Source organism: Puma concolor, chromosome E1 (genome assembly GCF_028749965.1).
Source record: "Puma concolor isolate L17-30 chromosome E1, mPumCon1.1.hap2, whole genome shotgun sequence".
In the NCBI taxonomy this organism is placed as follows: domain Eukaryota; kingdom Metazoa; phylum Chordata; class Mammalia; order Carnivora; family Felidae; genus Puma; species Puma concolor.
Window position 1 is genome coordinate 41,243,224 of NC_141680.1, and position 20,353 is coordinate 41,263,576.

A 20,353-nucleotide genomic window follows, 5' to 3' on the forward strand; every position below is an offset into this window, starting at 1 on the left:
TTTATGGTGTATGAATTTTATCTCATTAAGTGTATTATTTAAAAAAATAGTGAGAAATATTTCATAACATACATTCACCCCATAAAGAAAGAGAACACCTGATGATTTATGCAGTTTTGTCATAAGGAGAAGCATTCTGCCTTGAGAAGGTTTTCACTAATTTTGTGTTTAATCTATTGCCATTTCTTTTTTTAAATTTTTTTTGTTTTTTATTTTAGAAACAGAAAGCATGAGTGGAGGAGATGGGCAGAGGGAGAGAGACAGATAGAGAAGGGAGAATTTTTTTTTAAGTTTTTATTTATTTATTTTTGAGACAGAGCATGAATGGAGGAGATGGGCAGAGGGAGAGAGACAGATAGAGAAGGGAGAATTTTTTTTTAAGTTTTTATTTATTTATTTTTGAGACAGAGCATGAATGGAGGAGATGGGCAGAGGGAGAGAAACAGATAGAGAAGGGAGAATTTCTTTTTAAGTTTTTATTTATTTATTTTTGAGACAGAGCATGAGCAGGGGAGGAGCAGAGAGAGAGGGAGACACAGAATCCGAAGCAGGCTCCAGGCTCTGAGCTGTCAGCACAGAGCCTGACGCGGGGCTCGAACTCACGGAGTGTGAGATCATGACCTGAGCCGAAGTCGGACGCCCAACTGACTGAGCCACCCAGGCGCCCCTAGAACAAGAGAATCTTAAGCAGGCTCTAGGTTCAGCACAGAGCCCAACCCAGGGCTCGAGGGCTTGATCCTAGGACCCTGGGATCGTGACATTAGCTGAAATCAAGAGTCTGATATTCACCTGTGCCCCTAATCTATTCCCATTTCAAGCCTGATGTGCTTCATTCTTATTCTGCTCAGCATTTGAAATCGGAGTCTGACTCTCAAATTATTCGAAGAGCTGAGTTGAGTTGTTTTTTTTTAAGTTTATGTATTTATTTTGTGTGTGTGTGTGAGAGAGAGTGAGAGTGAGAGAGAGAGAGAGAGAGAGAAGCAGTGGGGAGGGGCAGAGAGAGAGGGAGACAGAGGATCTGAAACGGGCTCTGTGCTGACAGCAGAGAGCCCGATTTGGGGCTCAAACTCACGAACCATGAGATGATGACCTGAGCTGAATTCGGACACTTAACTGACTTGTGCCACCCAGGCGCCCTGAGCTGAGGTGAGTTTTAAAAGGCAATGAAGACAACGGAAAAGAAAGCAGATATAACTCAAAGCTAGCAGGATTATACCAATATCAAAAATCCAATTAAATTAACCAAGAAATTGGCTCAATTAAGAATCCAGAGGCCCCCGAAAGGAGATTTTGTAATTCGGAAACAGGAAAGATTAGAGAGTGGTTTATTTGCAATTTGCAGGGACTCCTCTGCTCTGCAAAGTTTAGTATAATTCAAATGTGCTATAATTTTCAGGAACGTTAACAAATTGATATTAGGTGGTCTATAGCTTATACCCAATGTGTTTCATGGTAAAGATGGTGGCAATGAGGTTTTAAATGTCCTAGTGCTCACTGGGTTTTATTTTTGTAGGCAGTTTGCAACTCCTGTGAATAAAACATCTATATTCAGTTATAGAGACTGATAAATGGGCTTTCCCCCGCTTCTGATCACTACAAATTTTTAATAGCGCTTTCTGATGGCCACTTTCTTGTAGGGAGCAAAAATTATGTCTACATGTCTTTCAAACCCTCAGCAGCATCTCCCGGCAACTGTTTACACATCTTCTTCCATCTCTTTGGTTTCACACGACACAACCTTGCCGTCCACCACTTCTTCCACAATCGTCTTAATCTTCCTTTTTCTCTTCACATCTGAATTTAGATTTAAGTATAAAATGTTAATTCGGGAACATGCCTCTGCTGACTTATAATATTCAGTTCTAAATCATCATGATTTTACATGTATTTTTTCCTAAAAAGAAAAGAAACCCATTCTTTTTCTTAAATAATCTTGTCAAATTTATAAATAAATGCCGAAAATGTGTCACTGTCTCCAAATTCACACATTTTCTTCTCTCCCCACCCCCAAAGAGAAAGATACAATATCGAATTAAGCCAAATGTACTTTTTCATCTTATTTTTTTTCCCTTTCATGATCCCAGGATGTCTCAGAATGGTAATAGCTTGGGCCGAGAAAACTACCCTGTTGTTGGAGTATGACAAACTTCCCATGTTGGGGGTTTCTTTATATAACCTGCCTGATTTTTAGAATCCCTAGGGTAATATCTGCTGACTTGAAAACCGATCTCTCTTTACTTTTCACCAGTGGCATTTAATAAGTGGTAAGCTGCTAAGTGAGAATTCAGTCTTACAGGAAATGTGTGAAATTAGAACACTTACCTTTCTCCTCCAGGGTGCTCGGCAGATGCTCTATAGTTGTGTTTGTCTGTCTGTATTTTTTAAGAAAAGAAAAAGAGACAGGAAAAGGTGTTATCACCATTTTGAAAATGAAGCACTGTCCTGCCTTTTTTGTTTCAAAATAAAGTCTGCGTGATGTGTGTTTTAATGCTGTGTTTGCATTCCCCCCTTTACCATCTCTCTCTCTCCCTCTCTCTCTCTCTCTCTCTCTCTCTATACAGATATCTCTATATCTCTATCTATCTATCTATCTATCTACAGATATCTATCTCTATCTATCTCTCTCTATATATACAGATAGATAGATAGATAGCTCCAAAACTGACCTGTTTACCCTGTGCTAGAAGTTTTTGTAATAAAAATAGCAAAATTACAGTGGAAGTTTAAATCTTGTGTTCTCTTACTGAGTTTCTTGGGTGTGGTAGTTGAAGACAGTTGCTATGGCAATACTGATGATTCTCAAACTGGTCTCAAACTCTGTTGTTCATTTCATGACCTCTCAATGAGGATTTTTAAAAGTTATTGTTGTGTTAAAAGTTATTCAATTATGTATTAATCATAAAAATTAGCAAAGCATAATCTGTATCATCTACTGTAGAACCATCTTCTAAGTCGGTCCTACACATACTTGGTATTTGGAGGATGGGTGTACTTTTGGTATATTTTTGTTTTGTTGTTGGTGGCGCATGTGTAATTGCTTTTGTGCTAGGGATTGCATTGGTGCTGGGGAATGAGTGACAGTGTAACATGTAGACATTAAAATAGCACAGCATGTAGACACTGGCACATATCCCTTGATTCTAAGAGCCTTACGTGACATCTTCTCCTTCCAGAAGGCGGCGGTAAGTAGCAATTTCCTGCTCAAGCCGGGTCTTTATGTCAAGGAGGATATTGTACTCCTTGTTCTGGCGTTCTGTATCACTCCAAATCTGTGTCATTTGGGCTTCTATGGAGTTCAGCAGTGCCTGGATGGTGGCCAATTGGCTACCATAACGAGCTCTGGTCTCCTCTAATGTACGCTCCAAAGATTCTTTCTATGAGCACAAGAAAAAGTGGATGTTTCTTAGTTGAAAACTTAAGAGGTGGCTCAATTTTAATTTCATTTGAGGAGAACTTCCACTGCTAGTCATTGTGGGCATGACTCTTATTTCTAGCTTTGTTTCCCCCTCTTTCCATCTAGGCGACCTCAGCCAGCTGCTAGGATCCCCAGTTCCTGGAGTCTTTTGTTCGTTTTTAGCCTTGCGCTCACTGTTGTCTTACTGTGGTATGTTGTATTATTGTTCTCAACGTTTGCCTCCTCTCCCTGTGATTGTGGTGCCCCTCCAAGTGGAGGATTAGGTTTCCTCATCCCTGTTGACAGGAGGCTTGGTCATGCGACTTTCTTTGGCTAATGCAATGCAGGTGAAGCTGACAAATGCCTTTTCTGAGAAGCTTTAGGAGCTATCACATGATCTGGCCATTGCTTTTTTCTTTCTACAACAACACTGGCATGCCCTGGCTAGGGTCTCCTCCTTTAGCCTTACCCCCACAGTGGAAATGCCATGGAGCAGAGCTGCAGCCAACCCATGATGGGGTAGTGTTGTTATTGTAAGACACCATGACAGGAGCTGACTGATTTGCTTAGCCTGAAATGTCTTTACCCCCATTGTTCAACTACACATTCATCTCACATTTTAAGATCTAGTTTAAAGGCCACTTTCTCTGTGATGTCTACTCAGGTAGACCTCCAGGTCTTCTTCCAGGTCTACTTGCCCCTCTGCATCCTTGCAGTACATTGCCCTTGTCCTTGATTTCTTTCTGTGTTTTAATTATAATCGGTGGTTTGGCCTGTTTCCCTGCCAGCCCTGCAAGGGTGAGGGGTTATTTCCTAGAGTTTTCTGCATCCCCAGAGTTCCTCACACAGGCACTTAGTAAGCATACACTACATTGAGAGTGTGAAGTTAGATGTGCTTTACCATACTGAGGTGGGACTGGAGTTCGATCTCTAGGTTCCGGTAGGTGTGTCTCAGCTCCTTTACTTGAGCCTCATTGTCTTTGATCTCTTGAGTGCTCCCTGTGACTTGTTGCTGCAGAAGTTGAGTCTAAAGTTCCAAAAATGAAAAAAGAAAAAAAAAGTGAGTAAGGAGAGAGAGAAAAGAAAGAACGTGAGTTATCTTTTTTTTGAAGGACAGCTTCTACATAGTTGCTTACCCTTTGGAATTATGCTATTACCTGTGTCTCAAACTGTTCCTTGGCCTTCTGAAGGTTCTCCTGGACTATTGTTTCGTACTTCTGCCTCAATTCATTCATGATGGTGCCAAGCTCCAGGCCTGGAGCAGCATCCACTTCTACACATACAGTATCGCCCAAATGTCTGCGTAGGCTGTCTACTTCCTACAAGAGTGAAAATCCTAATTATAGTCTGAAGCACATTCTCAGATGAGGCTGGGCAGAAAGAGTAAGTCTTATGGCTTCTTTCATGGGGAATGAGTAAAAACGAAAGAAAATAATTTAGGTAGGGCTTATTGTAGTGCGGGTACTGCTCTAAGTCATTGAACCCTGACGGCTCATACCCTTATTGTTGTCATCTTCTTACCAACTCCCCCCTCCTTATTATCGTTATTAGAGCCATTTCTATCATTCCCAACACTGCTTCTGAGCATGGCCTCACCTCCTGATGTTCTTTTTTGAGGAGATCCAGGTCTTTAGTCAGTTCTTTAATTTGAATCTCCAAGTCTGTTCTACTTAGGGATAGATCAGCCGAGACCTTATTCAGGCCTTGGATATCACTTTCCACTGTCAGGCGCGTCTCCCTCTCAGCCTCATACCTGTGAATTAATTGGTATGCAGAGATAATTGAGTCCTCCAGAAGCCATTATAGAAGAGATAGTCCTAATATAATGAGATATTTTTACATGGTATGTGAGGAGATCAATTTCAATACATTGTATCCTTCTTTATACATATCAAAAATGTTCATGGGAACCCAGGAATCAGATAATTTGCTCCATAATATAATCTCTGTAATTTGGAGTGATTGGTAAAAAAAGCAATCCGAAATAACCCTTAAAAGTTCCTAAATTCTCGGGGCGCCTGGGTGGCGCAGTCGGTTAAGCGTCCGACTTCAGCCAGGTCACGATCTCGCGATCCGCGAGTTCGAGCCCCGTGTCGGGCTCTGGGCTGATGGCTCAGAGCCTGGAGCCTGTTTCCAATTCTGTGTCTCCCTCTCTCTCTCTGCCCCTCCCCCGTTCATGCTCTGTCTCTCTCTGTCCCAAAAATAAATAAATGTTGAAAAAAAAAATTAAAAAAAAAAAAAAAAGTTCCTAAATTCTCAAATATATTTTTAAGGAAATAAAAAAAAAAATAACTTGCTTTAATTAATGTGTCAGCAAAAGATTCTCATTATTGATATTAAATAATGGTTAGATTTACTTAATGAATGCACGTGATCAATTTATTATTTTTATTACTTTGTAAGCAGATGCATCCAAAGTGAGTTATCTTAAAAATTCATGATTCTCTTCCAAAATCTTACCTACTCCATTTTTATTAAAGTAGCAAAACTTAAAAAAAAACGATAATGCAGTGGAACACCCAGATATTGACTTGGTATAATTGGAATGAACAAATGTTTACTGCTTTAGTCTTCAGATTTGCTTTCCCATTTCCTCCTTTTGGATCCTTTGTAGCATTAAAATGCTACCCTTTTAAGCCACAAAGGCGTTTTTAGTACCAATGCATTGTACACATTCAGGATGAGAAAGCCCTAGTATAGGAGCCATTTATGAGGAACAGTTCTGATCACATGTAGTGTGATATGGCTGCAAGAGAGTGAACACAATCTGAGCTGCTTTAATCATAGTCCTACTTATTTGGTTGGGCAGACCCTATTGTAAAACACCAGCAGACTCAGAAGCATCAAAGGTCACCCCTGGAACTTGGGCTGTACATTTGCAGGCACTCCAAGAAGCATGGATGACTCACTTGGGGAATCACTGAGCTTAGACAAATGTCTTGCTTCAGATAAGAGAAGGGCACCCATGCAGAAGGGGAGTCGTAAATTGCTTTGGTGTCACTCCAAAGGGCAGAATTAGGTTCAGTGGGTGAAAAGGTAGATGAAGGGTTACTAAAAAAGAATGTTCTAGCGACTAGAGCTAACCAGTGAAAAATACTAAGAATGTGGGAGTGGGAAGTCTAGCCCTGAGTGCTGGGCTGGACCAGATAACTTCTACCACCCTTCAAACTCCCAGATCCTGAAATTACTTAAGGTAGCTCCTTTACCAACAAGAATGTGGAAAGCTGAATGTCATTAGGCACAGCTAAAAGGAATCCTTTTCCAGGAAGTTTTACCATGGTGCTAGAACCTACTTCAGCCTGAGGTCCTCAGCAGCTAGTTTGGCATTATCAATTTGCAGGACACAGTGAAAATTTTGCAGTTGTACACTTTTAATCTGGAAAATACATGAGAAAGAATGACATTTTCAACTGGAAAAAAGTTTCAAATGATCGAGTTTATCTTCAGATACAACCACTATTCTATCAAAGATGATGTTCCTTTCAACCATGAAAATAGGAAGGGCAATGATATGGGCATTTAACATAATGGAGTCATAAAGTACAACTCTGGTCCCAGGGTTAGGTGAGCTTTCTTATGGTTTTACGAAAGGAAGAATTTCATTCAACTCAAACCATCAAACTTTATCGAGTGCCTTCCCCTTGATGTTGTTCCTGCTGAGAATATTCCTGTTAGCCTTTCTCACTTGGTGAACAACTTCTCCTCCATGTCTCACCTTCTACATCGTTGCCTCAAGGAAGTCTCAGTGATTTCTTCAAGGCAGAACTGGATGAATTGCCTGTGTTCTCACTGCCCTATAGGGCCCTCCTTGCTAACATCTATCCCTCTGTGTGGATTAAGCCTTTGTGTCTGTTCCTCCGAATCACATTATGTTTCCATATTCCCCAATGCTCAGCATGGTGTCCAGCACTTAGTATCTACCAACTATTGGCTGAATGAATGGACACTTTGCTATGTGAGAGTTGTGTTGGGCACTGAAGCTGTCAGGATGGATAAGCCCTCGGTCTTAAAAAAGGGGTTCCCGAATGGGTGCGTTCCCTAAGATATATATGGACCCAGGCTGCTTGTAGAAGATGTTACAATGGTCTGTGTCTTTCAGCAGATCCAGCTGCCTTTCTGTGTATACTGAGGACACCAAGGAGGTGGCCTTTGCTATAAAGGAATATGAATGTTAAAATAGGAATGAAAATGAAAGGGATTCTTTCCTCGATTAGATACAAATTTTAAAGCAGAGCAAGTGCTCGTGTCATAATTGCCCTTCACTTTGGAGCAAAGTTCACTCCCTTTATTACACACAGTTGATAAATAGAACTCCACCTTTCTCCGATAATGTGGGAGTAGGCTGTGATATAATTGCAACAAATTTGAGTTGGGGGCAATAGAACATCTTATTGCTGTAGAAGCGGCTTCTGAACTGATGATGGGATTATTAAACAGGGCATTGAAAAATCTGGACCTCACGAATACCTACATCCCTTCCCCTTATTTCCACCCTGGGTCACTTCATCATTGAAATTTTTCATATGGTGTCTTAATACTAATATTACAAATTTACATAAATTAAAGGAGGAGCATCTCTGCATTGACTGGGAATTCACAAGTTAATGGGAACTGGGTGAAAAAAAAGATATATCATCACATAAAAATTTTAGCTCTTCTTAGAAAAACTTTTTACTATCCACTTAGCTGTGTCCTGGTAAACTGTGACAAAAATACAGATTACAAGACTGTAGGGTAACATTTTCATATTTTCCATGTAACTATATTGTAAAAAGTTAACAAAGTATGATTTACAGTCATCCAGTTATGTAATCAGCTATTCAACCACTAAGGGTAGATTATGGAATTCACCATTTTTATAGATATAGCATTTCAGCCTAATTTGCTTTCTGACATCTATTTGCACCCACCTAACATAGATGCCCCCTTGCTATACCGTGCAGCTCAGCAGTAGAGTGGAAAACAAAGGCATCATCCCTTACCTGGTTTTGCAGCTCTTTTATTTGTTGGTAATATGCACTGTCGTCCCTGATGCCAGGTGTGTTTGTTTCATACCACTGCTTGATCAGCAGTTCGAGTTTGGAGTTGGACTGCTCCAGGGAGTGTACTTTCTCCAGGTAGCTTGCTAGGCGGTCGTTTAGGTTCTGCATGGTCATCTTATCATTGCCAGCAAACATGTCTCCTCTGGTGAGATCACTCCCATAGCCCACCATGGGTCTGGAGGTCGAGATGCGGATGCCCTGTCCTCCAGCACCCCCATAGACGCTGGGTGCCGCCCCAAAGTGCTGCATGCCTCCCTTCCCATACATGGAACCTCTCATGCTGAGTGCAGGGCCTTGCAAGGAGGAACTCAGGCTTCTGTGGAAGCTTCTGCCGGTGAATTCCATTGGAGATGGTAGGAGGGAGCACCTGAAGCTTCAGGATGGCTGGAGCAGAATCTGCCTCTGGGTGGTGGATGAGCTGACCTTTTATACAGTTCGTAGGAAAGGAACACCTCCTCTGCTGACACCTCACTGCAGGACTCACACCGCTGTCCACCTTGCCTTGTTGTGTGTTTTCTTTTTCTCTTTGTACAGCAGTCTGTTCCATTTCATGCCAGAAACTACGCCTAGAGGCATTCCTTAGAGGCTTTTCTCAGGGGCGATTCCTTTTTTTTAAACAGAGACAACAAAAGGAAACCAGAAGATGTATTCTTTTAGCCCTTGCACCTGCCTTGGCAGATTTTTTTTTTAATCATAATACACACATAAAGAATATTTGCAAACCCTGTGAATAATTTAGATACCTAAAGAAACAGACATAGGTACATAATAGTAAGCTACACTGGTTTAAAAGAACAATGGTTTAAAAGAACAATGTTTTAAAATCTTTTTTAATTTATCATTTTCTTTTTGGTGAGAGCATTTAACTTCTTCTTTTTCATAAATTCCAAGTATACAGTACAGTGTTATCAACTATGGTCACCGTATTTTGCATTAGATCCTCAGACCTTATTCATCTAAAAGCTGAAAGTTTGTATTCTTTTACCTCTCCCTATTTTCCCAACCCCCCAGGACCTGGCAGCCCCTGTTTCTATGAGCTCGACTTTTTTTTCTGTCCTTAAGATTCCACATATAATATTTGTCCTCTCTGTCTGGCTTATTTCACTTAACATAATGCCCCCAGGGTCCATCTATGTTGTTGCAGGGTTCCCTTCTTTTTCGTGACTGAATAATATTTCAGTGTGTGTGTGTGTGTGTGTGTGTGTGTGTGTGTGTGTGTATGTGATCTTCTTTAGCCATTCATCTTTTTGTGAATCTTTTTAAGCTGTTTCTATATCTTGGCTATTGTGAATAATGCTGCAATGAACATAGGAGATCAGATGCCTTTGAGATAGTGATTTTTATTTCCTTTGGATATATACCTAGAACTGGGATTGTTGGATCATATGGTAATTCTATATTTAATTTTTGAAGAACCTCCATATTAATTTCCATAGTGGCTGCACCACTTTACATTACCACCAGCGGTGCACAGGGTTCCCTTTTCTCCACATCCTCACCAGCGTTTTTGACGATGACAATTCTAACAGGTTGAGGTGATAGCTCATTGCGGCTTTGATTTGCATAAGAACAGTGGTTTATAGATATTGATAATCACTTTCAGAATCTCCATTTTATGCTTTTTTTTTGGCTTTTAGGTTTATCCCTATTTAGAGGTTATATTTTATAAAATTATTAAAATGTTTTGTACAAACACAAAACCTCAAGTGTTTAAAACAGGAATGAAACATTTATACATTTGGAGATGTAGCTTGGGGAAGTGAATTAAATGAATTTAGGTGAGTGGTGGATAGATGATTTTGAGTTTTTCTTTTTCCTGATTCTAATGTTCTAAGACTAGGTAAGTCGTTAAGAGTTTCCATCAATGCCTGGCTTTAGGTCTTGTTCCCTGAAAACAGAATAAATAGCATAGTGCTTTGCACTTGACCTGGTACATGGAGGAGTCTCTCTCTCCTGTTACAAGGTCAGCTCAGCAGTCCCTATGAGACAGATTGCTTGTTCCATCCGTTCTGAAACTACATGTTCATTGCAGCTGCTCCCTCCTAGAATCTCTAATGGATTTGGGTGGCTCAAGTTTTCACGGAAGCCTGACCTTCTCACAGGTCCACAGACTGATAGCTTAAGTGGAGCCATTATATGTATAGACAGGTATGTAGACAGGGGTGTAGACAGGGGTGTAGACAGGGTGTGTAGAGAGTTAAACCTACTTCATACTCTTTATGATATATATGATATATATGTGGATATCTCTTACTTATATTTTCATCCATTCATATATGCATCAGCCAATACTCACTGAGTGTTCACCACCAGTAACTGAACATATACTAAGCAGACCTAGCTTTTTGTTACAAACCTTAAATTACTTTGTAACTAGCTGTCACAGCTAAAATCTTTAGTGAAAACCTTAAAAAAAATTTTTTTTAATGTTTACTTATTTTTGAGAGAGAGAGCGAGCGAGCGAGCATGAGTGGGGTAGGGGCAGAGAGAGAGGGAGACACAGAATCCAAAGCAAGCTCCAGGCTCTGAGCTGTCAGCACAGAGCCTCATGTGGGGCTTGAACTCACAGATCATGAGATCATGACCTGAGATGAAGTTGGTGCTTAACCCACTGAGCCACCCAGGTGCCCCAAGAACTTTTTATGAACACATGAACTGTGTTCTTTTATGTGTATATATTCACAAAAGTAATGTGTAATGTGTCTTTTGTTGTTGCTTAACGGGGGAGAAAGAGATTGAGTAAAGTCACTGGAAAATTTTACTGTTTAAATTACACAAGTTTTGCAGTGTGTTAGTTTCAGCTAAGAGTTTAATACAATAACACATATGGTCAAGGCATGTAGAAGCATTATTTAAATCAAGAGTTAGCTTTGTAAGAGTTGGGATATCAGTGCAGTTATTTAAACTTGATAATTTTTGTTTTCTTCTTTGGCACAATTATTTCTTGTGGCTGCACCCAATTATGTTTAAGTGAAAGAGTTAAAATCTCATTAAAATCATTAACATAATTTTTTAATTTTTTGAGAAATGACTATGTTATTCCACCAGTTTTGGCTAGTATTTGTAGGTTTTTTTGAGATTTCAAATTTAAACTAAAATATGGTACTGTAGGGCTGTTATAATTTTAATTGAAGTATAATTAACATACGGTGTTATATTAGTTTCAGGTGTACATTATGATTCAACAAATCTATAGTTATGGGTTCAGCCATCCAATCTAGAAAAATTCCTATTGTGAAGACTCCCACATGTTTGTGTCAGGGCAGGAGAATTTCTCAGCTCCTCTATCACAGTGAGTTTTATGCTTTGGTAGATTATTATAACTTCTAATGTGATCATATGAAACCAGGCTGGTATTTCATAGCAATTAATTTTTCTGAATTATATCTGAGGACTAGATATGGACCTTATAGACTCTTATTCATTAACAAGTCATTTAGAATTTAGAGCCCCCGCTATTCCAGGCTGTTGGATGACAGCATCTATAAATAAATATTTATTAGATCCCAACTTATAGCTAATCAGTCGTGCATTTTGACCTCTGAGACAGACTCTGATGAGGATGTTAATGATTAATACTAAGTATGCCCAGTAATTTCGAGAGTTATTACAAGCACTGCAGTTTTCAGAGCATTTTCAACTTTCCCCCCCCCAACATGGACAAGGTATTGCAGCCCCAATGCGAGACATATAGAATCTGGGGTGGGGGTTGGGCGGTGTGGGCATTCTCTTGCCCAGATATCTTAGTTAGGATATATTGCTGTCATTGGTTGTGGAGGATGGCATATAGGAACTGTGGATGTTTGTAGGCAGTGTGGTTCTAGACACCATACAAAGTTAATTCAGAAAAAAATGATGGCCTCTGTGTTTAAAAACTGGTGTACTTGGGGCACCTGGGTGGCTCAGTCGGTTAAGCGTCCGACTTCAGCTCAGGCCACGATCTCGCGGTCTGTGAGTTCGAGCCCCGTGTCCGGCTCTGGGCTGATGGCTCAGAGCCTGGAGTCTGCTTCCGATTCTGTGTCTCCCTCTTTCTCTGCCCCTCCCCCGTTCATGCTCTGTCTCTCTCTGTCTCAAAAATAAATAAACGTTAAAAAAAATAAATAAAAAATAAAAACTGGTGTACTTAATGAAATAGTTACAAGTGAAATGATACGGAAAGGAATAGAATATCTCCATAGTAAAAAAAGAAATTATAATTGTTTCAGGCAAGCTATACATGTAATATACAAAAGTAAATTCCAGGTTCGTTAAAGATGTAAAGTGAAAGGTAAAAGCTATAAAATGTTCAGATGAAAATATAGAATACGATCTCTAGGAATTAGGGTAAAGGAATATTTCTTAAACAAGACACAAAAAGTGCAAACTGTGATATTAACAATTTTTGTTCATTAAAGGATACCATAATTATAATGCAAAAAGCCCCAAACAGGGAGGGGATATTTATAATATATATAAGTGACAGGGAATTAGTTTCCAGAATATATTAAGAATACCTACAAATAAATAAGAAAGCAAAAACAACCGAGTGAGAAAGTCGGCAAAAACATGAATGGATGCACAGAAGAGGAAAGCCGATCGGCCCATTTCACACCTGCCAACTGGAATAAATTAGAAGGATGGACAAGGGGAATTCTTACCCACTAATAGTAGGTGTGTAAATAAGTACAATTACTTTGGAAAACAGTTATATATTATCTCAGAACCATGAGCTTGCACATACCTATCATCCAGTAACTCCATTCCTAGGTACGTATTCTAGAGAAACCCTTACACATATTTATCTGAAGTCAAGTACAAGAATATTCACAGAAGTATTGTTCATAATACTAACACACACACACACTCAAAACAATGCAAATGTTCAACAGAATGAATAAATACGTTGACAGATATTCATACAACGGAATATGATGCAGCAGTTCAAAATGGATAAACTAGGGGTGCCTGGGTGGCTCAGTGAGTTGAGCATCCGACTCTTGATTTTGGTTCAGGTCATGATTCCAGGGTTGTGGAATTGAGCCCCACATTGAACTCTGTGTGGAGTCCACTTAAGATTCTCTCTCTCTCTCTCTCTCTCTCTCTCTCTCTGTCTCCCTTGCTCACGACTCTCTCCCTCTCTAAAGAAATGAAATGGATAAACTACATTCTTGACATGGATGAATCCAAAAGCATGTGTAGTGAGAGAAATGATACAAAATAATATATCCCCGTAAATTCAATTTATATAAATTACAAAAATAGGCAAAACTAAATATTATATGATTAAGGGATATACATATAGATAGTTGGCAGATTGCACACAACAGTTACAGAATCCTCCTGAAGCTGTATACACACCCCTTTGCAAATCCTCTTAGAGTTTAAGGGGCATCTGGACCATCTCTATTTTTTTTTGAGGCTCCTGATATATTGAACAAATGAAAACAATCCAGAATGAGGTAGTCAAAATTACCATGGTTAAAGTATTTTTATTGCCTACACAGTACCATTTTCAACACAAAGATATTATAATATGTTTGTATCAATACAAGATTTATAAAAAACACTTATTTCATGCTTTGTAGGCTCTGTGATCTGGTGCTGGGACACTTTTGACTGACAAGGTGAATGTCTTCTTTCAATCCTGGAAGTGATCACTGAAACCATTTGAATTTAACCTCCAAAGTCTCTGAATGGGAAGCCATAGGCCGAATGGCCCTCTTCCTGCAATTGGCCCTGTGCCTGGATTATTTCACCAAAGTTTGATGTTATACCAAGGACAGCTGGTAGGTACTTCTTTTATATTAGCTTGACTAAGAGAGAGCCCAACCAAATTCCTCCCAAAACAGAATAATTTATCCCCAAGGCAAATATAGTTTCTTTTCTTAGAATGACAGGTAAGAGGGGCGCCTGTGTGGCTCAGTCAGTTGATTGTCTGATTCTTGATTTCGGCTCAGGTCTTGATCCCAGGGTTGTGTGACTGAGCCCCACGTCGGGCTCTGCACTGAGTGTGGAGCCTGCCTAAGATTCTCTCTCTCTTCCTTTGCCCCTCTCCTCCCCATTCATGCTCTCTCTAAAAACTTTTTTAAAAATGACAGTTAACTTACAATTTGAAAGTAACAGTTCCTGCTTCTAGCCATCAATTGTTCATAAATGTCGAGGTCCATCTCAAAACACCTGCCTACCACTGCAAATGCAAAATTTCACTTCTTGAAAAATTCCTGGCACTTTTGTGGTCAAGCTCAATACATAGCTCTTTAAGATCTAACCCCTGCCTGCCTTTCCAGAGTCCCCTTCCTACCAGCCCTGTGCCACCAGCTCTACTCTTCAGGAACACAAGCCACTGGTACTCCCCCATGCCACACCTCTGTATGGATGTCATTTCTTCCAGGAAGAATCTTTGTACTCCCAAACTCTTTCCTTTCCAAGGTGCCCAGCTGTCTTGGTTTGCCTAAGACTGGGAGGTTTTCTGGGATGTCAGACTTTGAATGTTAAAATCAGGACAGTTCCAGGCAAACTGGGACAGTCGGTCATCCTGTTCGTCTCTCCCGTGCATGTCTCTCTGGGGTACACCTGTGCACACTCTGGTCCTGATTCCTTTGTTGAATGAATGGGTTTGGACGTGAGGAGTAGAAGGAGATAAGGATAACTCCCAGGGTTCTGACTTGGGTGACTGGGTAATGATAGTTTACTAAGGGAGGCCCTGGGACAGGGCTGGGAGAGGGTCTGGGGAGGGGTGGTTGCAAAGGAATATGTGATGTGTTCATTTGTAGACATGCCGAGTTTTAGTGTCTGTGCTATTAGATGCACGTGGAGAAGGCCTCTATGAAGGTGGCTGTAGAATATTCTGATCTGGCAGGAACTGAGCTGGAGGTGTATAATGACGTAACAGGCGAGGTTTGCTCCACCTTGTTGGTTCGCACATTATCTCTCATATAAAAATTGCCACCGTAATTCTAGTCCACTTGGTCTTTTCAGAACCCCAGAGTCAAACCTCTGCACAGAGAGACCACAGGTGACAGGGAGGAACCTCGCCTTGCATGGGCCTTGTCACTGCATTAAGGTTTTTTCCTTCTCTAGACTACTCTGCATTGCCACACAACTGAACACTTCATTCATTGCAATAAACTAAAAATATAGTAGTTATGGTGCTTAAGTACAATTTGTGAAGGATCCAAAAAGTCTGGCCTAGACTTAGCAGCTAAATGGTAATAACCAATTAGCATTGGTTATGTATGTGTGTATATGTGTGTGTGTGTGTGTGTGTGTAACCAACATATATATATATATATATATATATATATATATATATATATATATATATATGCATATATCATTACTTTATTTTTTTATTCATTTATTCATTCATTCAAGTTAGTTAACATACAGTGTAGTATTGGTTTCAGTAATGGAACCCAGTGATTCATCTCTTACATATGACACCCAGTGCTCATCCTGAAACGTGCCCTCCTTAATACCCATCACCCATTTAACTCATCCCCACCCACCTCCCCTCCAGCAACCCCCAGTTTGTTCTCTGTATTTAAGAGTCTCTTATGGGTTGCCTCCCTCTCTGTTTTTATCTTATTTTTCCTTCCTTCCTCCTATGGTCATGTGTTGTGTTTCTTAAATTCCACATACGAGTTAAATCATGTGATATTTGTCTTTCTTTGACTTATTTCGCTTAGGATAATACATTCTAATTCCATCCACATTGGTGCAAATGGCAGGATTTCATTCTTTTTGATTGCCGAGTAGACTATATTTTAAGGAAAGAAGTGATCCGTGGTTCAGTTTAATGGTGTCCTTTCCTGTTATTTGAACAATCCAGACTTAGTATTTTTGAAAACAAGTAAACAAGTGGCAGTTACTCACTGTGTGTTATTTTTTGTGGTGCTTAATTTTCAATACAAAAAACTATAGGCTCTTGTATTTGGAGGAGACCTTGAAAATCATCTAGGCCATGTTTCTTCTCACTTGATGAACAGGACAGCTGGGGTGTTAATAGATTTATTGACTTGCTTATGGCAACAGTGCAAATATAGAAAGTTGGTCAACTTAATCCACATAATGTTTGCTTTCTATCTTGGTTTTCAGCAAGTTTGCCTGACCCAGGAAAGCTGTCTTGCAAACAGCACCCTGATAAAGAAATGAAACTCTCACTGATTAGATTACTGTTTAAAAGTCTAATATAAGTTATATGCCCCACACATAACGAGTTTCCACCCTGGGGCTAAAGACCTACTCTTCCTATATCTTCCTTCATTTGCTCCTACTAGCACAACGTTGAAGTAGATTCTGTAAGATGTGACAGTGATCACTGGCCCCAGGATGTTCCTCAAACAAGGCACGGTATATACGGATACAAGCAGATGAAGAGATGTATTATTAATTAGCCTTTCGGAACACAAACAACACATGTGTTCACATTTCAGCTCCGTTGGGTGTGTCATTACTTTTTAATGTGTGCACATTTAAGTTAGAAAACCTGTACAAAGCAGATGAGTGATTAAAAGAGAAATTCTCGATGCTGATATTGAAAATCTCTTGTAGGGAATAGGACAGAACTTGAGAAACAAAGGAGGGAGAGAGAGAGAGAAAGAGAGTGCATGAGAGCAAGAGAGGGCAACTGAGAGACAGTAAGCTTTTCAACATCTAATTTCGGAAGGAGGAGTTGTAAACAGATTTTAGGAAAATGCCTATAAAGATCAACATTTTGTGGACGAGGCAGTTGGCAAAGCCTGAATCAAAATTTTGACAGCTAGCTTTTAAAAAATGAAAAATAGGGGCACCTGGGTGGGTTAGTCTGTTAAGCGTCCAACTTCAGCTCAGGACATGATCTCATGGTTTGTGGGTTCAAACCCCACATCGGGCTCTGTGCTGACAGCTCAGAACCTGCAGCCTGCTTCTGATTCTGTGTCTCCCTCTCTCTCTGCCCCTCCCCGTCTCTCTCTTTCTCTCTTTCTCTCTCAAAAATAAACATTAAAGAAAGAAAAAAAAGAAAAAAAGAAAAATAACCAGGTAAAATAAATCACATCATTTATTCTTTGTTGAATAAATGAATGGTGTGTCCAGTCTCCAGTTATGTTCATTGAGTGTAGTAAATACAACATTTGACTAGAAGTCAGGTTTTTAATTTCTAATTCAGATCCTTCCTCCTGCCCTGCCCCACCCCCCACCACACAGACACAGACAGGGCCTTAACACTGTTAAAGTGGAAATACCAGACAGCGAAATTGGCCCTAGAAGCAACAATCAATTAGTTAGACACTGCTCTCAAGGAATGCCTCTAGCAGAGGACATACTGACATGGATTTTAATTTTAACCTTTATTTTAATTTTTAATGTGGGTGGATAAGAAAGATGAGCAAGGGTGGGATATGAGAATAGAACACTGAGACCCAGATGGGCTCCGCAGATAAAGAACGGGTGAGTTCAGTCAACCTTCGGGCTCTGGGGTCCAGGTTATGTATTATTTGTTGAGTTGGGATGCTAGCATATGATAAGGTAATAAATCCTTAGGTCATCCTGCTTGGGCATCAGAGGGTTAGGAGGAAAGAACCCCACTGTGAGGAGCCCCATTTAACCCAACTTAGAAAAGTGAAAGCAGAGAACCCCTATCGTTACAACAAGATTCACTAGTGCCAATAACCAGCGCAGAGAGCGGAGCCTTTGTGCAGTTTTGCGCTGTGTCCCTGCGCTGTGTTTCTAGCCATGTAACCAGAGGCTTTACACCTTTCTGGGGACGTCCTAGGTGTCAGCGGAGACTTGGTTTATTCATATTTTCTCCAAGAACGAGTTGCTACTCTTCAGCTCTCACCACGCTACTAACATTTTTGATGCCTCATGTTCCGCAAAGGCCTCCTGTTTTTGTGTTTTCTACTTTTTTTAAGCAATGGAAAACCAGGAAAAGCCTGGAGCAATTTCTCATGTGTTTGACACATATGTTGAGGGATACTTAATAATTGCTGCCCTGGGCAAAATATAGCAGGATTTTATGGCCAAGTCTCATGTTGATAGAGTGGACAGGCTGGTAGCTACACACACTTTTTCAAAATAAATGCATCTCTGTGAAATGAGCTGTCAGGAGGACCACAGGGCTTGGAAGCCTGGCGTAATTAAGGCGCAATATATTGGTTCTGAAGAACTGACATTAATGTTGACACATGAGGTTTCTGGGCAATTTGATCTATACCAATAATTCATTTTGTTCCCCGCTGCAGGACTCATTTTGTTCCTAAGTCATTTGAGGCTTTATTAAAGATTTACCTGGTGGCTTTTTAAAAGCACAGTATTTACTGTGCTGTGTGTGTTCAGTCACCAGTTATGTTTATTGAACGTAATAAGTATGACATTCGGCCAGAGGTCAGGTTTTTAACCTCGAATTCATCCCCCCTCCTACCCTGCCAGATTCACACCAACATAGGGCCGTATCATTGGCAAAATGGAGACACCAGACAGCACAATTGGCCCTAGAAGCGATGATGAATTAGTCAAGATGAAAATGGAAACCAATTATTCTGGCCTGTCATGCTCTTATGGTAAAGCCACTGTTCTTGATCTGCTTTGTCACAATGATTACAATCATTTTGTCTCCTTCGTTTTGCATTTTAGTATTCCAGGAATTATCTCCCACATTCTTTTATTTTTATTTTTAATCTTTATTTTTGACGAGAGAGAGACAGAGGGTGAGCGGGGAAGGAACAGAGAGAAGGGGAGACACAGAATCAGAAGCAGGCTCCAGGCTCTGAGCTGTCAGCACAGAGCCCAATGCCGGGCTCAAACTCATGAACCGTGAGATTATGACGTGAGCCGAAGTCAGATGCTTGACCAACTAAGCCACCCAGGCACCCCTCCCACATTCTTAATGTGGGAACTTGAATGAAATCTTTTGGGAGAACTGTAAGAAATCTTTTAAGGACTTTGTCCTTTTTACAGCTCTGTCAAAGTGGATTCAGCAAGCACTTTGTATATTATTTCAAAGCTTTGGTGTTTTAAAATTGTACTAAGATTGGGGCGCCTGGGTGGCGCAGTCGGTTGAGCGTCCGACTTCAGCCAGGTCACGATCTCGCGGTCCGTGAGTTCGAGCCCCGCGTCAGGCTCTGGGCTGATGGCTCGGAGCCTGGAGCCTGTTTCCGATTCTGTGACTCCCTCTCTCTCTGCCCCTCCCCCGTTCATGCTCTGTCTCTCTCTGTCCCAAAAATAAATTAAAAAAAAAGAAGTTGAAAAAAATAAAATTGTACTAAGATATTAATACACACGGGCGTTAATCCCAAAGGTAAAATTGACATCATAAAATCTACTTTTTAGGATGAACCAGCTCTTTTGATGCGGAAAGAATAAAGTCATTAGGGAAAAAAAAAATGGCTGCAAACCTGAAACTGACTGAGAAATTCTAAATCCATCTTTCAAAGATCATCCTAAAACTGTGCCTTCATCATAAAACAATTCATTGGTAATTGGTTTTGAGTTGGTCTTCCATTTTTTTCCTCGTAAGCCTATTTGCCCAGTGTTACTCTGATATGCTCCATATTGAAACTTGAAATGCAGTGTATGTGTGGACACACATACTGTATACAGTTCGTAAATGTGAACACACATGTTCGCAACGTTCCGCTATAAAGGAAATGTCAGATTTACATATTCCCTGAACTGGAAGAATAAAAGGTTGATGACAACTTGTATTTTCTTAAGTATTGAGAAACATATACATTTATTTATTTATTAAAAGTTTATTTATTTATTTGAGAGAGCACAAGTTGCGGGGAGAGGTGCAGGGAGAGCAGGAGAGGGAGAGAATGCCAAGCAGGCTCTGCACCGTCAGCAGAACCCAACATGGGGCTCGAACTCATGAGCCATGAGATCATGACCTGAGCCGAAACCAAGAGTCAGACACTTAACTGACTGAGCCACCCAGGTGCCCTGAGAAAGTTATACG

The 20,353-nt window shown here is 40.3% G+C and overlaps 1 protein-coding gene and 1 long non-coding RNA gene across 13 annotated transcripts in view; one reads left to right on the forward strand and one right to left on the reverse strand.

The window, feature by feature from the left end:
• The window catches only part of LOC147574350 (uncharacterized), a 280,815-nt gene that overhangs the window by 53,204 nt on the left and 207,258 nt on the right, over positions 1-20,353 (forward strand). For 5 of the 11 annotated variants that reach the window (XR_015244162.1, XR_015244163.1, XR_015244161.1 and 2 more), the window contains exons 3-4: positions 14,001-14,201; positions 18,826-18,956. This is a non-coding gene — a long non-coding RNA (uncharacterized LOC147574350). Of the gene's footprint in view, positions 1-11,597; positions 11,729-14,000; positions 14,202-18,825; positions 18,957-20,353 lie in introns of all 11 variants that reach the window. The other 6 variants (XR_015244154.1, XR_015244156.1, XR_015244157.1 and 3 more) reach the window with 2 other exon arrangements.
• On the reverse strand, positions 1,304-8,875 carry KRT20 (keratin 20). 2 transcript variants are annotated; one of them, XM_086687268.1, is made up of 8 exons: positions 8,377-8,872; positions 6,688-6,770; positions 4,991-5,147; positions 4,552-4,713; positions 4,296-4,421; positions 3,154-3,374; positions 2,323-2,372; positions 1,304-1,794 (listed from the first exon to the last, which is right to left on the reverse strand). In XM_086687268.1, exons 1-8 carry the CDS (start codon positions 8,779-8,781, stop codon positions 1,697-1,699), a joined length of 1,302 nt encoding a protein of 433 aa, XP_086543394.1. In that variant the 5' UTR covers positions 8,782-8,872; the 3' UTR covers positions 1,304-1,696. The 2 variants fall into 2 exon arrangements, with proteins under 2 accessions (XP_086543394.1, XP_086543395.1); XM_086687269.1 differs by lacking the exon at positions 2,323-2,372 and having other exon boundaries at positions 1,304-1,862; positions 8,377-8,875.